This window comes from Lepisma saccharinum, chromosome 7, assembly GCF_977018435.1.
Source record: "Lepisma saccharinum chromosome 7, izLepSacc3.1, whole genome shotgun sequence".
In the NCBI taxonomy this organism is placed as follows: domain Eukaryota; kingdom Metazoa; phylum Arthropoda; class Insecta; order Zygentoma; family Lepismatidae; genus Lepisma; species Lepisma saccharinum.
In genome coordinates this window covers 93,661,989-93,678,538 of record NC_139235.1, presented here as the reverse complement: position 1 = coordinate 93,678,538, position 16,550 = coordinate 93,661,989, and the positions used below count along the sequence as shown (strand labels likewise).

General features: G+C 37.9%; 2 protein-coding genes across 2 annotated transcripts in view; one reads left to right on the top strand and one right to left on the bottom strand.

Moving 5' to 3' along the window:
- The first annotated feature begins 719 nt into the window (after nt 1-719).
- LOC145990031 (zinc finger HIT domain-containing protein 3) lies at nt 720-7,231 on the top strand. Its single transcript, XM_083125658.1, has 3 exons — nt 720-934; nt 3,629-3,798; nt 6,950-7,231. Exons 1-3 carry the CDS (start codon nt 864-866, stop codon nt 7,138-7,140), a joined length of 432 nt encoding a protein of 143 aa, XP_082981784.1. The 5' UTR covers nt 720-863; the 3' UTR covers nt 7,141-7,231.
- Nucleotides 7,217-16,550, bottom strand: part of Ube4A (Ubiquitination factor E4A) — a 53,818-nt gene continuing 44,484 nt past the window's right edge. The window contains exon 9 of the mRNA XM_083125657.1: nt 7,217-8,004. Coding sequence (XP_082981783.1) covers nt 7,854-8,004 — 151 coding nt within the window. The 3' untranslated portion in view covers nt 7,217-7,853. The remainder of the gene's footprint in view (nt 8,005-16,550) is intronic.

Sequence of the window (16,550 nt, the reverse complement as noted above, 5' to 3'; positions counted from 1 at the left end):
GTGCAACTTCGTAGTCGTACCTACAAAAACCAAGTCCCGTCTAACATAACGCAGGATCACAATTTTCAAATGCAATTTTAAAATAACATAGTGAAAAAACTGTCCAAATTACACATTTAGCACACCTCTAAATTCAAAAATACAAAAGACATGTATCTGCAACTTTCCATACGTTCCTACTTGATGTGGACTTTTAATTTTCAAATTAATCAAAAAATATTAGTCTGAAGACCTTGATTTGACACCTAATTTATCATAGCGTGATATGACTAGCTTCAGGATTTGATTAGTTGCAACTTACTTGGAAGAAAAGTCAACTTTATGTGTATTAAACTAAGTGCAACCTACAGGTACTTAATAACAACAACGTTGAGAAAAACAACGTGCTTACACAATGGCATTTCAAAAAGTCCTACATGAAAGAGATTATTATACAAGTTACGACAGTGCAGGACAATTTCTAATACCTACCTACACGTGCTTAAATACAGGTGTCCAGTACAGACAACAGTTGCAGAACTGTTAACATGGTAATGCTGGTTATTCAACCGTTGAAATATAATGCACACTAAACTAGCCGTCTACTTTTCCACAATTCTGTTTGGATATTTCATTTGTTTACGTGGTCTGTTCATTATTTTTCGTAACTCAAATTTGACGTGCAGTGCAGCATAAAAGATTGAAAACTACGAATTGCCACATGATTGTCAAGTCAACTGTTAACACTCAGCTCTGTATCCAAGGGACATAGAAAACTTAGCCTTAATCCAACGCTGAGCGTTACTGGAAGCGCCTGTTTCTGGGTTTTCATTCATCTGCATCTGAGCAGTTCATTTTCACACTTTCGAATTTCCAAATCGAAAATGAAAAGTATATGTGTAATCTGCAAAACCGGGGAAATAAAATACAAGTGCCCGAGCTGTCTTGTGAAATAGTAAGTAGTGTCCACATTTCATGATTACAGTGAAACTTTCACGACAATAACACCTTTTTATGTAATTTGTTATCAACAAATATTATTGTACTTTCTTACAAGTCGTAACGGTAACAGTATGGAAGAGGTAAGTACAAATGTAAATAATTAGGAAATAAACAAGTGAAAGCCCCACAAACTTCACGGATAGCCCGGCCCAATTTCCTTTTGTTTTATTCCGATTTCATCACGCTACGAATGCAGTTTTTACATAGTTCGATTTCGATGTACGTCTGTTGTCACATACTGCGGAGTTTTAGCGTTTACTTATGGTTTTGTTCAATATATGCTTTAGTGGTTAGGTTAGGTTTCCTTAGTATTAAAATAAAGTCCCTAAATGCATTCTACTAAGGTTCCTATTTACTTCTACAATATTTACTGTCGCTTGTCGACGGAGAATATATTGTACATGAGAAGTGCGTAAGGTAAGTTTCAAGTTGTTTTTTATCAACCCAAATACCTTATTTCTAGTCCAAACAGTGTCCACGAGTAAAAGTTTACTATCCTTCGGACACCTATAACTTCTGAGTTTCGTCAATTTTTGACATTCGTACTTACCTATCTGCTTCGCGGAACATTCCGTGAATGGTTTTGGGCTATCCATCCCGGAATTGGTGCAAAATTTAAACCAAAAAATTATTTTAGTTTCAAATTTTTGACTCAAATTTCCCACCGATTCCGGGCTCCGCCCCTGGGGTAATTGACCTACCGCCCCCAACCGCTAACGCGGCCCCGCCTCCGCTCTGGCTTTTTCTATAGACTCCCTTTTAAAGGCATGTTAGAAATTGTCTGGAGTCACCTGCTCCCAAATGAGCCCCAAACTTTTAAATTTGAAAAAATCCGTTTCCAGGATATGGAAAACTTACCTGAATTTCACACCAAACACCTTCCCGATGTTAGACAATACTACAGGAACTTATTACGGTAAGTAGTTTCTTCTGTAGAAATGAAGAAATCTGTCCGAAGGATAGTAAACTAGTACTGAGAAATCATAAAACAATCTGATCTGTTACCACTTAGTCTCTTCAGGATACCACACTAGGAATCGGGATGTTTTTGTTTTCCTTAAGGGCACGTGGTCTTTAAATACAGCCTGTACACAGTCCATGAGGAAACCCACTGTTTCTTCCGCGGGGATGGGGTTTATCATTGTGCAAGGAATGAGGCTGGTGAAAAGGGAAAGTTGCTCCCAGTTTACTCTTTTCCAGTTGTAGACTTGTCTGGAGGAGGGAGAGGGCCTGGGGCTTTTCCAGGGGCTTGTAATTCAGCATGCACGGGGTTGTGGTCAGAGAAGATGAATTTGGTTAGGCAAACAAGTTAAAATTCATGTAACTAGTTAGGTTAGGATAGACAAACATAGTTAAAATTCGTTTAACTATGTTTGCCTAATCTAACTAAACCTAGCCTAACCTTACGTAATGTTTCTTGTATGGTTCAACGGATTTTAACTGTGTTTGTATTTTTGGTTGGTAACACTGCATACCCAATGAACATCGACAAAACACAATCACGACGTGCCATGATCTACAAAGGTGTACATGCCAAAGGCTATTGTGCATCGGAGAATTAATTTTCAACAAAAATTATGAATTTCTACTATGACACATTCCCACATGACAGAAAACACCTTCCAGATGTTCAACAATGCTAGAGAAACTAATTTCCGTAAGTAGTTTCTTCTGTAGAAATGAAGAAATGTGTTTGTGTATAGTAAACATTTACCGAATATTTTAATTCAATCTCATTTCTAGACACTTTTATTTTGTCTGCGAAATGTTACATATGCAATGCTGGAGGAGTTGGTTATATGGGTTCGAAAGTATTCTGTTTTTCACACAACAGGACTATAGAATTAGTGTTTTCTGCCATTAACATGTCATTTCACCACTTGTCGCTTAGTCATAACTGAAATAATTTTTACGTTATGTATAATAAGAGAGAGTTGTGATTTTTAGAGAAAAGCTCTAAACTAACCGTATAACTTAACAAGCACCAAGAAAATGGTTCAAAGTATTCATCCCCCTCACAACTTCCCTACATGTGAGTGATGCAATCCATTTTTTTAGCGAAAATTGTCAAAATAGTTACATAATGTGTTTATTAGAGGAGGGGGGTGGCTGGTATACTGAGAGATTGTAATAAATTGTGCTTCAAGAAGTAATAATTTAGGGATGGGACAGATTAATCAGTATTGGCCAATATAGGCATATCGGTGAAATTACCAATTATTTTACTGATCTGATATATCTGTAAATATCTTATAATTTACTGCAATATTGAGCCATTTGGTTACGGGTAATCTCCATATCCTACATTTAAAAAAAATATGTCTAAATATGCAACTTGTTTTGCACTGCAGTCACCTGGAAACATATTTGTTAAAGAGGTCAATAAATCATTCAGGTTCTTCAAGTACCATTTTGAATTTTATATTGGATCAGTAGAATATTGGTTATCGGTATCAGCAAATCTTATATTGGTATTTGCCAAAATTTCATATCAGCCCATCCCTATAGGAATTTAACCAGTCTTTGGCAACGGCCTGTGTGTACCATAGGCTGTTTTATTTAGCTGTTTGACTTATTACAGAAGTTATTCATTTGGAATTCTTAATTTTTGCGTGGTGTGCAACATGGCATTTCTTTCTATTTGCAGTTGCTCAAAACTTTGCTACCAAAGTCACAAAGGTAGCTGCGTGTTGGTCGTGTCGAAGGATGACAATAATGATGACTACATGAGACAGTTGGATATGTCAGATGGCTCCCGGAGATCGTACAGATTTGAAACTGAAGACACAGTCTCATTGGAAAAGCTAAGAATATTAGGTATGTATGGATTGAGATTAAGTGTTGTAAAAAGTTTTATGTATGACACAGGGGAACAAAATTCTTGTTGCATTGATACCAGCACTTGTTCTAACCTAATTTGACCACGCTGATTTCAAATCTGGGGTTAGTTTTTTCTCTCTACAGTTTTTATGCAATTCAAATTTTTAAATGTTCAACTCAATATTCATTTCTCAAACTTCAATTCTACATTTTAAAGTTGGATACTATCTTGGTGAAGATATCCTTCATGTAACCACAAAAACATGTAAGTGCATCACAATATGTATAAACCAAGTATGATAATTCTCAATACCATGAAAAAGAAGTAGTAAAAAATAGAATAGAATGGGGATGCTAATAAACTTTCCCCCCTGTTCATACTATGGGAATGAGAGATGCGGTATAGATCCAAGTCAGTCAACCTGCACCATCAACACAACCTGATCCCAGTAACAAAACCAAGTGGTTTGCCTTTCCCTACCATCCTACCACATCCAACCACCTTACCAAAGTCCTCCGCCCCTACAACATCCAAAGAGCACACAAACCAACCTCCAAAACTAAACAAACATAAACGATACTTCCTCTCCCCCCTCAACAATCCAGGCATCTATGATGCTGAATGCGAGTGCAAGGCTCATTACATCGGCAGATCCATCAGTGAGAGAATTCAGCAGCACCTATCAAATGCAAAAACTGGCCAACCCACCACCGGACTTGCCAAGCATATCAAATTCCACAACCATAAAATTGATAAAGTACATGTCAAATACAAAGCACACTCTCTCATAGACACAAAAATCAAAGAGAAACATGCCATCATGCACTACAACCATGAACTGAACATAGATAGTGGTCAGGCACACCATGCCTGGCTTCCGTTACTGCAGCAATTAACACCGGTGAACAACAGACGACAGCAGCACACCTAGCGGCAATTTGGAAAAAAACAACAGAAACGTGCCCAGCAACAACGAATTCCAACGAGGATGGTGGAAGTGGCTACCGAAATTAATAGAAAATAATGTAAAACAGCTTCGCGGAAAACATGAGTACCTTAATTATTTCACCCCTAGATGTCGGGGATTGCCAAATTGTTGATCACAAGCTTCCGGTGGCTCGTGGGGGGTTTGGTTAGATTAGACTGTTGATAAGAGTGGCAATATTTGAGTGAAACTTTGACAACAAACATCTGTACAACTTGTTCCAATATCGGTGACAATCTATTCACCCAATGTAACCAATATTGTGGATGAAAATTAGTGTCATCCTTCTCATTAACATGGTAACAAGCAAGATGATGATTAGGGACAAGTTTTTAAATTTTACCATGTTTGTAAGAAAAATATTACATGCTTTGAACTCTCTTTAAGAAATGACATGACAGCTCTGTATGTTGCAGAGAAATTAAAAATAATAATTTGATGTGATTTGATTTCATTTTTGTTATTTAGCTTCACTATTCTGCCACTTTTGGTGACGATGAGGATGAGATGAAATTGATGAAGGACCACTCAAAAGAAAATACAGACTTGTGCTGGGATTCGAAACCTAGTTCCCTGGCATATTAATACTGTAAAAAATATAAACCAATAAATAAAGGATTGTAAAAAATTAATTTCACGTCATGTATTTTCAAATGCGAGAAGTCAGTCAATGGCTCGGTGAGTTTGGAGATCTCCGTCGTATGTCAACACCACAGCCAAATTTTAATTTTGAGTTTTGCAGGGATGTTATTTTGACTGATTGGAGTACAAATACTTTTCTTCTGAAACCCAGGTCACTATATTAATTTGTTTTCACAGCATGGACTAACTATAATTCAGCAGATTAATAATATTAGAATTTGCTGGGAGTAATTGAACCCAAGATCCTAAAGAGAAATTCAAAGGTGACTGATGGAGCATGAACTTTTCAATTATTAAATAAAAAGTTATTAGTGAAAATTCATGCCTGCGCCTGTATAGCATCAAATATTACACATCTACTATTTTTTTTTTTTGTTTTTTTGTAATGAACATAGGTACATAAATGAACCAAAAAGACCCAACTGAATTATCATCTGTAGTTTTCAAGATGTTAATATCTTCCACGTGGTGGTTGTTTAATTTGAAACAGCCAGCATAAAGTTAATACCAAGGGGTAGACAAAACTAAAAATAATCCAGTCTCCAGCTCTGTTTTCTCAGGGGCCAGCCCCTCCTTTTTTTTTCTTTCTTCAAATATGGGCTAAAAAAGTCATGAATCCAACTAAAGTAAGCTATGAAATGTGATCTCAAAAACATTTAATTCATTGATTGAAGGGCTCTGGTGTAAAACATGGTTACATTTTGGTCATTTCCGAGTTCAATAAGAAAAAAGATTATTAGAAGCTGTACTGTAGATAATTTGTCTTTGTGTTGTGGTTACCAATGTCAGAAGACTGCACTCAGTCCAATGCAAATTGTAAGACATGGCAATTTCACTTGAAAGTTGAAGGATTTTACTTTGTAACTCTAAAATGACCAAAATGTCACTTACCATGTTTTACACCAGAGACCTTCAATTAATACAAGGCTGAATTAAAAGTAATTAATTGCTATGCTGAGCTATAGTAGCATTCCTAAAAAAGGGCTCCACCAGTAACAGTGTGAATAACTATGCAATGCATTGCAATATATAGCAATCACAACCATATTGCTGCAATTTTAAAATTCCACTAGCAATAGTACAAAGTTTATATTGGCATGACACTCATGATACAGAATACACACAAACATAGAAAAAACAAGATATATTGTACTCATTATTTTTTAAAAACGTGACTGAAATTATTGTAAGCAAACTCTAATTATTATTGCCTACACATGGTTTTAGAATCAGACCATCGCATAAATGCAAATATGTGTTTATTTTTAACCAAACTGAGAGTTGCAAGTTCTTTCCGACTTTGGCACCACGGAACAATCTTGTAACTCTAAGGACTCCATGAAACTAAAAAAATTGGGAACCCCTTTCATAAACATATTCTGGGCAGTCTGTTGCCTTGCATCAAAATATTAAAGTAGTAACAATGTGAAATTTGATTACCAATCACACTTGTTTATTTAGCTGTAACATGTAATGCCTCCAATAATAATGGATTTACATAAAGCCTTTCTTTCTTTCAGACAGTTCAGAGGGTTTAAAGCAAGTGCTTAAAAACCCACATGTTCGAGATATGTTGTTGGCAGTTGACAGAGCGGAGAACCCAGCTCTTGCAATGCAGGCAGCCATGTTGGAACCAATATTTGTTGAATTTGCTGATGAGTGCCTCAGGGTGATTGAACCAAGGACAAAGAATGATGATTTTGTAAATTAATCCCATATTCCAAGAAGATTGTTTTGAAAGTTTTTGCATAATAATTTTGCTATTCATCTATATTGGTGAAATAAATTTCTGTGATAATTTTCTAGAGAGAGAGTTCTTGTAACTTCAACCTCACGCTACTTTCTCAAAACACAATTTTATTTCAACAGTTTAACAATACATCCATTTTTATGTACATTTTTACATATTATTCTGTCCACTAAATTGATCCTACTACTGTACTTCCAATATACACAATTCTAAGAACACCTTTTCTTAATTTTTACACTGCTAAAATATCTTACACCAGAAACAAATATACAAATTTATGAATACTTTATAATTCATGTATGTAACCAATATACAAATACATTTTAAATAACCTATCCAACCCATATATTATTTTGCTTTAACAGTGTGATTTCAAGAAATTTCTTGCTCTTTTTATATACAGTGCAGCATAAATATACAGGATGTTTTTTTAAAAAAGGTAACTGAACATGTATTTGTTGCTGAGTTTGTTACATTTTTAAGCACCCTGTATGTAGCATGCTTGTTTTGAGGAAACCAGAACAGAAATTGCTGGACTCATTTAAAAAAAGGTTAAAAGCGGGGGAGGCAGTTCTCATTCAATAATGTTCAATGGCAGTATTTTCAAAAACATGCAATTCCTGTCTCTACACATAACACTCTTTATTTTTTAAGTTTATTTATCTATTTAAATATTAGGCATCTTTGCTTGTTCCTTGCTTTGATTGAGCTCTCATTCTGGCTTTCCATTCCTCTAGTTCTTTCCGAAGGTTTTCATTTGATTTCACCATGTCCATGGACAACGGAGAGCGGTTGAAAGGGTCGGTCTGGTCACTAAGCAAATGTCTAAGGCAAAAGCAAAATTTAGCATTAATACATGAAATATAAATATGCAGTAGGACCTCTTTTAACTTCAGCAAATTACAATTAAACTTATGAATGCATAACATTTACAAACAATTAAGATAAAAGCAAATTCTGGATCTAGGAAGGTGATCTCTTCCTAACAAAAGAAAAAAAACTATGAATACTCTCCACCAAAAACATGTAAAACAAACAAAAGTTCACCAGTATCTTCAGGAGACATCTAGAAACCTAAGCCTCGAGACAACTCAACCGTGTGGCAATGTTTCTCACAGTGTGACCCAAATGTATGTGTAGAAAATAGTTCCCCTGAGTCCAGTTCTATTCCAGCACAGCTACTTGCAACAAATCAGTGACATTGATTTGGTGCACTGCTGCATTGTGTATGCAAATACTATTACAAAGGTTGTTCGCTTTATATCCGACCATTGTCGATTCGGTGCTGCCACCTAGCATATCATGCTGGAACTATGGGTCTGCTGGCTGGAGCAGTGTTGGTAGTGAATGTTATCAAATGGCACCGAAAATCAACCGGTATTGGGAGGGTTATGTAATGGCCCTTTTCCACGCTACGTTTTCATACGTATGCATTGTGAAACTGTATGACAAGTACCTGGCAGGTTCCAAATGGAAGAAAGTTGTCACAATGGATGAATCATATGTCCATCTCACTGCTGGTGGTCACATTCGGGTGATCACATACCGTGATATTGACGGCAAGGGGCGCAGCAACTTTGTTCGTCAGTGCAGGGAAAGTTTCCCTCGTGGCTTTATGGTTGTGAAGGGATTCGGATATGAGGGTAAGTTGATGATACGCAAGGTGGAGTAAAACGTGAACGTGAATGCCAGATACTTCCAAGACTCCATTCTGACACCTATCTATCGGAGAGACATCCCACAATTGTATGGAATGGACACGAACCAGGTGATGATCCATATGGACAAGGCTTCGTGTCATTCCATTTGAAGACATTCCTGTGAAAAGCCCAGATGCCAGTCCAATGGATTTTTGCACATTTGGACTGTTGAAACGACGTCTTCAACATTGCCGCCCGCGCACCCTGGATGGTCTATGGAAAGCTTGCAGGGTGGAGTGAGACAGAATTCCCATGCCTGTCCTGCACCGGAGCTTGTTGCAATGGAAACTGCGATGCCGGGCGATAGTCCACAATGCTGGGGGTAAAATAGAACATGATCGGTGGTGGCAGCACGGTATCTCTTAAGGTGAGTACCCGTCAAACATGGTCGGATATAAAGTGAACAACCTTCTGTAATCATTAGTTTTTTTATATTCCCATGCAAACAGCATCACCTGTGTTGATACCATTTCAGATTTTCAGAATGTTCCTGGCCCTCCTCAATGGCACAGTGGTAATGTCACTTCATGATCAAGGGGTTTCACTGAAGAGACATAATGGTTTGGATTCCACCTTAAGCTGTAGGTCATTCCACTTAGCCTGTCTGTGTATAAAGTGAACTTAAAACAAATATCATCTTTATCAAAATGCATACATACTATTTTCATAATTTTTGTCACCTTTTATAATACATCATTATAGGTATTTTCTACTCTTACGGCAGGCACCCTACATGCTGGCAAAGGAAGTGGGGAGCGGGAAAGCAACCAATCCAGTACGATAAGAAAAGTAGCAGCCTCCTCCCCTCGACGTAGTATCTCTCGGTGCCACCGCTGTTGTCGGGTTGGTCCCCACTCCCCACTTTCTTTGCCAGCATGAGGGCCACCTGCCATAAGAGTAGAAAAGACCTTTAACAAATCATACTTTTGTGTCAGAGTATAAAGTGACGAAGAAAACTTTTACTAAACCTATTCCTTTGGAAACAATATTAATAGAAATCTCTTTTTAAATATGTGTGCATCAATATTTCATTAAACTTGACATGCATACACAGTTAAGTTTACAATTTACTTTGTACTGACACTCTAACTAGAAAATGAGAATTTGTATCTTAAGTCCACTTTATGTACAGTACAAATAATCGGGACTGGAACTACAGTTTAAAGTGGGATCTGAACCACTATGTCCCTCCACCATGTATCGAAATTGGGACCATTTGGTTGCAAGGCTTTTACGTTATCACTATGCCATCAGGGAGGGTCTTACTATAAAATACAGCTTTGATTTTCTCAACCTGCTGTGACATACTGACGCAGAAAAAGCTGCGCCCCTGAATACATAAAATCCTGCTACAAGGTAGGTTGTCTTGGAGCATAGCATATGACAAATAAAGGGGAGACATTCCTTCCTCTGTCCTATAAGAGAAAGTCATCACTCCACCACTGGCACGCCACTGTGATTCAACACATAATTTATAGAATTCTGTACAACAATACTATTGGTAGGAGCAAGTACGATAGCAATTTTTTCTCAATTCCAGTGAAAAAGTATTTCATTCAATTTTTAAATTCGTCTCGAATTGTACTTCTCTGTACATTTGTGACGATTGTTCTTTCTTGGCTTGCAATATAAATTGGGCATTATTATTGTCTACTGCTTCTACTTGCACCTATTTTAACACTACATTCCATACTCCATTACCAGAGGCACATACAGATGGGGGACAAAATAATACGAACACCTGTGAATGTAGAGAAAATCTTTATTAATAGGGGGTTGGACCACCCTGTTACTGAAGTACACTTTGTATGCGACGTGGGATGGACGCATAGAGGTCATGCACAATGTTTAAGGGAATATGGAGCCATTCTTCCTCCAGAGCAGTCTCCAATTCCGAAAGTGTGGCTGGAGGCGGACTTCGAGCACGAAGTTTGGACTCCAAATATCCCCACAAATGTTCTATAATGTTCAGGTCAGGAGACTGTGGGGGCCATTCAAGATGTCCTACTTCATCGTCATGTTCTTCAAACAATGTTTGGACAGACCCAGCAGTGTGGATAGGAGCGTTGTCGTCTTGGAAAAGCGGTCGGTCCCCAGGAAATAAAGTCTGGACAAAAGGATGGAGATGATCCCCCAGAATGCTGCGATAGTGACTGGCATTGATCTTCCCATGCAGAAAAACAAGTGGTCCCACACCATGCCAAGATATCGCGCCCCATACCATAATGGACGCACCTCCATGCTTCATAGTCGGCAAGAGGCAGTAAGGATGAAATGCATCTCGAGGCGTTCTCCACACATAAACGCGCCCCATGGTCTGAAATAACGTGAATGTTGATTCATCAGACCAGATGACTTGTTGCCAATGCTGTGGGGACCAACTTCTGTGAGCTCTGCACCATTGGCGTCGCTTGACAGCATTACGTGATGTCACCAATGGCTTACGAATTGCCACTCCGCCATGAATGTTTGCAGAATGGAGTTCCCTTTTGACAGTTTTGGTTGAAATGGGGTCCTGGAGATGCCTGTTCATTTCAGATGTTATCTCGGATAACGATTGCTTGTGCTTTCGGGCCACTATGCGCTTCAACACCCTCCTATCCCGAGCAGCAAGCTTTGTCTTTCGTTCACTGTTGTGCTTTGAAGACGCCATCTTACCTTGTGTTGTGTACGCTGTCATAACGGCTGATACTGTGCTCCTTGCACACCCAACAAGCTTTGAGGTTTCAGTCACCATAGCTCCAGCTGAACATGCTCCAACAATCATGCCTCTTTGGAACTCTGTCAGGTCTGACATTGCAGTGTCTCTTGAGAGCGTATGATAGACGAATGCACCACCAATGACTGCTGTTGGCAAACTAATACCTTCCCCTTCACAGCCACTAGGTGGCAGACTTCAGTGCCAGGTGGTGCTGCTGTACTGCCGGTGTGAAATGTGGCATACTTTTTCACAGGTGTTCGTATTATTTTGTCCCCCATCTGTATTTTTAGTAAATAAAAGAGCAACATTTCGGTACAAAAACAGTCAATTTCGGGTTCAAAAGCGGTAAATAAAATAAAATTCGCTGTTATAGCGGTATATAAAATGACATTTTGGTTTTAAAAATATGAATATAATCCAAAATTTGATTTATAAACTGCACTTACTACACAAAATAAACATATCCCTTTCAATAGCAAATTTATGTTGTTACCAAAATATTAAGTTTATTCCTGTATAAAGGGGTCCATTTTTGCTTCTTAAATATTTACAGCAGAATTAACCAATTTTTGGTGAATTGCATAACTCTCAGGATAATTCTGACTTCAGAAAGTGTTGCGTCGGTAAATTAATTTTAAATTTCGTGTTTAAGAGTATTTCGCATTATTTCATGACAAAACTAGGTGGGAAAATGCACCTCACTCCTTTCAGAAACATGATAAATGAACATTACAATGTGTTATTTCACATTTCGTGTTTTCGTCAAAAATGAAATATGCATGCCTCTATACATTACTACTCACTCTCATCTCCTTTTTGCTTGTGATAACAAGTGTAGGATACCAGTGTGATCAGTAGAGTGTACTACAAGTCTGTCATAACTTGGATCACCACTGGCCAAAAGAAAAAAGTAGTACTTCACATAAAGATGAGAAACAAGATAGAAGTAGAAGTGCTAGATAATGGATAATGCCCAATTAAACTTTCATTTTGCCTCAAACATAGATTGCAAGAGTTAGAGCTTAATTTTTAAAAATCTCATTTAAATCTCATTTAATTTTGAGGTGTTACACCAGAAAGATCATATTCTATAAAACTCTGGTATCCTAAAGTTCATGCAATGAAGGTGTATAGTTGACACGCTAGCTACGTTAACGACCGGCTGGCTTTGAACTCCACGGAACATGCCCACCAGCTGCAACAATACATTCACCACACAGTGTTGCCACACATCTACTCTACGCCACCTTGTCCCTCCACCTTCCCACGGTCTCCACATTGAAGTTGCAAAGTACAGCAACAGCGTATCCACAGTCATGTGACTGAGACTCCACGTGGAGTAGACGAGCAGAATGACAGCTGCGCCCATTGGCTGAAGGTTGAGTGTGATTGGACAACTCTCCCACTGTTTATCCCCACCCACATTCGTGGCGACATCTCACTTCAGATTCGCACGTTAACCAAGTAAACGCGTCAACTTTAACACTCAAAAGGTTTAATCTGTTTGTTACATGAACCTACATATGAAATGAGTCTGACATGTGGAAAATATTGTAGTCGGGGAAAATTTAGCAGTTTTGCAAGCACTGAAACACTCCCTAAAATTCCGAAGATTTATACCCTCTTTGTGGCCCCGTGGCAGAGTGGTTAGCATATCACGCCATGATGCCAGGGGTCCCAGCTGGGCATGGATGTTTGCGAGTGTCCATCCATCAATTTTATCATGTTATCACTCATCGCCATCTTTGCAATTAGCCAAAAAGTGAATCAATCAATTTATATCCCCTTTGGGCATGAAAAATAAAAATAATATCCAAGGTTATCTCCCAGATAATAGTATAAGTAACATACTTCATTGCATAATCATCAGATTTTATGCTAAAATATTTGTGAATGCATGCTAAAATTGAATAGTCCAAATCGATACACATAATTTCTTCATGATAGTTTAGCAAACATTTTTCTGGTCTGAAATATAAAGTTAACACATTCGTTGTTATTGATTTGTGCACTATAGTCGAAATATTACACTTGAGAAAATTTACTATGGTGTTGCAAAGTATGGACTTGCAATATTTAATCTTCTGTGTCCAAAGATTCTGCACGGCTATCACAGGTTCCATTATCTGATTCATCCTCGGTGTCAGTCATATCTGATGTGTTTCCTTCATCAATCTGCCATAATGTGTATTTGAAATTCCCCCTTTTTTATTATTATTAAGCTTTGGCGACTGTTTCATGTGATATAAGGTCCCTGCCCCCTTGCACATACATCTATTCATTGGGTCGGGTGAAAATACTATTATAGTTAGGGATGGACCGATATGAAATTTTGGCCAATACTGATAAAGTACAGATATACAATTTACCGATACTGATAACCGATCTGATATAAAATTAGAAATGGTCCTTGAAGAACCTCAAAGGTTCATTGACCTCCTTAATCAATGTGTGTTTCCAGGTGACTGCAGTGAAAAAGAAATTGCATATTTTTTAAAAGTAGGGCATGGAGAAATTAAAAATTACAACAAAATGACAGAATTTTGCACTAAATTATCAGACATTTATCGATATATCAGATCGGTAAAATAATCTGTAATTTTACCTATAAACCGATATGCCTATATCGGCCGATACCGATAGCGTACCAATTAATCGGTCCCATCCCTACTATTAGTTAAAAACACTAAAAGGTGCACAAACAGCAAGATAAAAAACACTTTAGGAGTTCTACTTCAACTGCGTCCCTTCCGTCGCCCCTCGAGCAGCCCTGATGATGATTCCGAGATGGAATCGAAAACTTGGAATAACCCCTAAGTGTTGTTTTTTTTGTGCTGTTTGTGTGCTTTCTAGTGTTTTTAACAAATATGTTACCAGCACGAGACATAAGAAATTTTCTACTGTCACAATACTATTAGTTGACTCGAGACAAACCACACAAGTCAACTTTTGGAAATACAGAGTGGCGCAGATTATATCTACCAATTTGAATTGGCAACCCTGCTGAATGCATGTGCGCATGTGTGGCACACCTACATCTGTGGAGAGTTGGAAGTCAGGCAATTAGTATACCATGGAGCATTGTCTGGTGCAGATGCGGCGGTGGAAGCCTTCGTCCAGTCACCAGGCACTGTGGCGGAACAATGAAGATCACCATGCACCTGTTCCAGAGACACACAGCATTCTGAGGTTGGTTAGACAGTGGAGAGCCACAGTTAATGTTGTAAACCATCAGTCACCATGAAATATGTGCTATTTCACAGGACATGTTGAGATGCACATAATGAAAGCTTTCTACCGTTGCCTCAAACAGTGCATCCAAGGAGGAGGAGAACATTATCTTCAAGATGTACTGATGTCTGTATTGTCCATATTATACACTGCCTTAACCCTTAGCTGCCGAGCCTGATTTTCAAGGTATTTGCACTAATGCCGAGCAAGTTTTCAGCAGGAAATTTGAAATTCTGCATGCTTCTAAATGAAATTTTATATTTCCGGAACTAAGAACGTTAGAGGTACAAATGATACCTCGTTTTGTTCAGTATACTTTGGGCTATAATCCTGATGGCAAAAAAATAAATTTTTCATAATCAGAAGAAAAAAGGGAAGGTAACTATTTTTTTTTACACGAAATTTGAAATTCATCGGATAACCACACAGGCTACGCCAGGACATGAATCTCCAAAAGGTACCTGCATAATGCCTGGTATGTTTGGCATTAATGTGGAAAGATTTACGCAGTTATTGCTAAAACTTTCAGAGAGAGAAAAAAATTCAATGCACTAACGCCGAGCATGTTTTCAGCAGGAAATTTGAAATTCTGAATGCTCCTAAATGATATTTATATTTCCGGAACTAAGAACGTTACAGGTACAAATGACACCTTGTTTTGTTCAGTATACTTTGGGCTATAATCCTGATGGAATGTCGGAAGGTCGTACTTCTATGGCCAAAAGTGTTTTTTGAAACACCAAAATTGAGAAAGAAGCGATGTTTTCAAAACCAAAGAAAATAAATAGCAAAAAAAATCACAATTTTTCAGACATCAACCCCCCCCCCTCCCCAAATAGTAACAATGAAATTAAACTTTACTAATTGTTAATTACATACCTCTAGACTCATGCAGAACTCAAAACATGTATCTTCGATCATTATCCAAGTTACAGTATGTTAACAGTATGTTAAAAAAGTAACACACTACAAGAAAATGCTGCTTGTGACACTTAAAGGGAAATATCTGCTGTGACACCCGTGTCACGGCCCAGCCTAAAAGGGTTAAATGCCTATGTGCATATTTTTATTTCATAATCACATAAAGTTAGTACAAGCACTTACTGTCTTTATGTTGTCACTTGATTCAACACCCTGTATATGACAATGTGCTTTAGCTGATAATTCTGGCTTGCAATGCATGAGAGAGAAATGCATATTACGAACAAGAGTTATAACATTGGACAAACATGTAATGATAACCAATTTTTGAACTGGGGAAAAAAAACTTCAACAATACGGTAGGGCTTTCCATTGTATCAGTATTAGATCATCAGTTTGATATTATTCACAGATAACAGTGGATATTTTCCCAGAACCCAAACAATACCATGCAGCACTTTCATTGCGGAAAGTTATGCAAAATAAAGTAGATTTCTTGACTAAATGACAACGCTTTAAATATTCTGAATCTCTCTTGTGAACCCATGAAAATATTTATGCAAAATTCTGGTTGATGGATATAGAAGGAATGAAGATATTATGGTCTTTTATGTCGCTTTTCTGCACTTTGGGTTAATCGTGGCAATGGGTGATGATGACTTGATGAAGCGAAACTCAAAAAACGTCCATGCCCAGGCTGGATTCAAACCAGGGGGCCCTGGCATTGTGGCATGCTGTGCTAACCACTCCACCACGGAGGTCGGTTGAATGATCTATATTACAAATGGGGCACATTAATCGATACTCGACTGGTATCA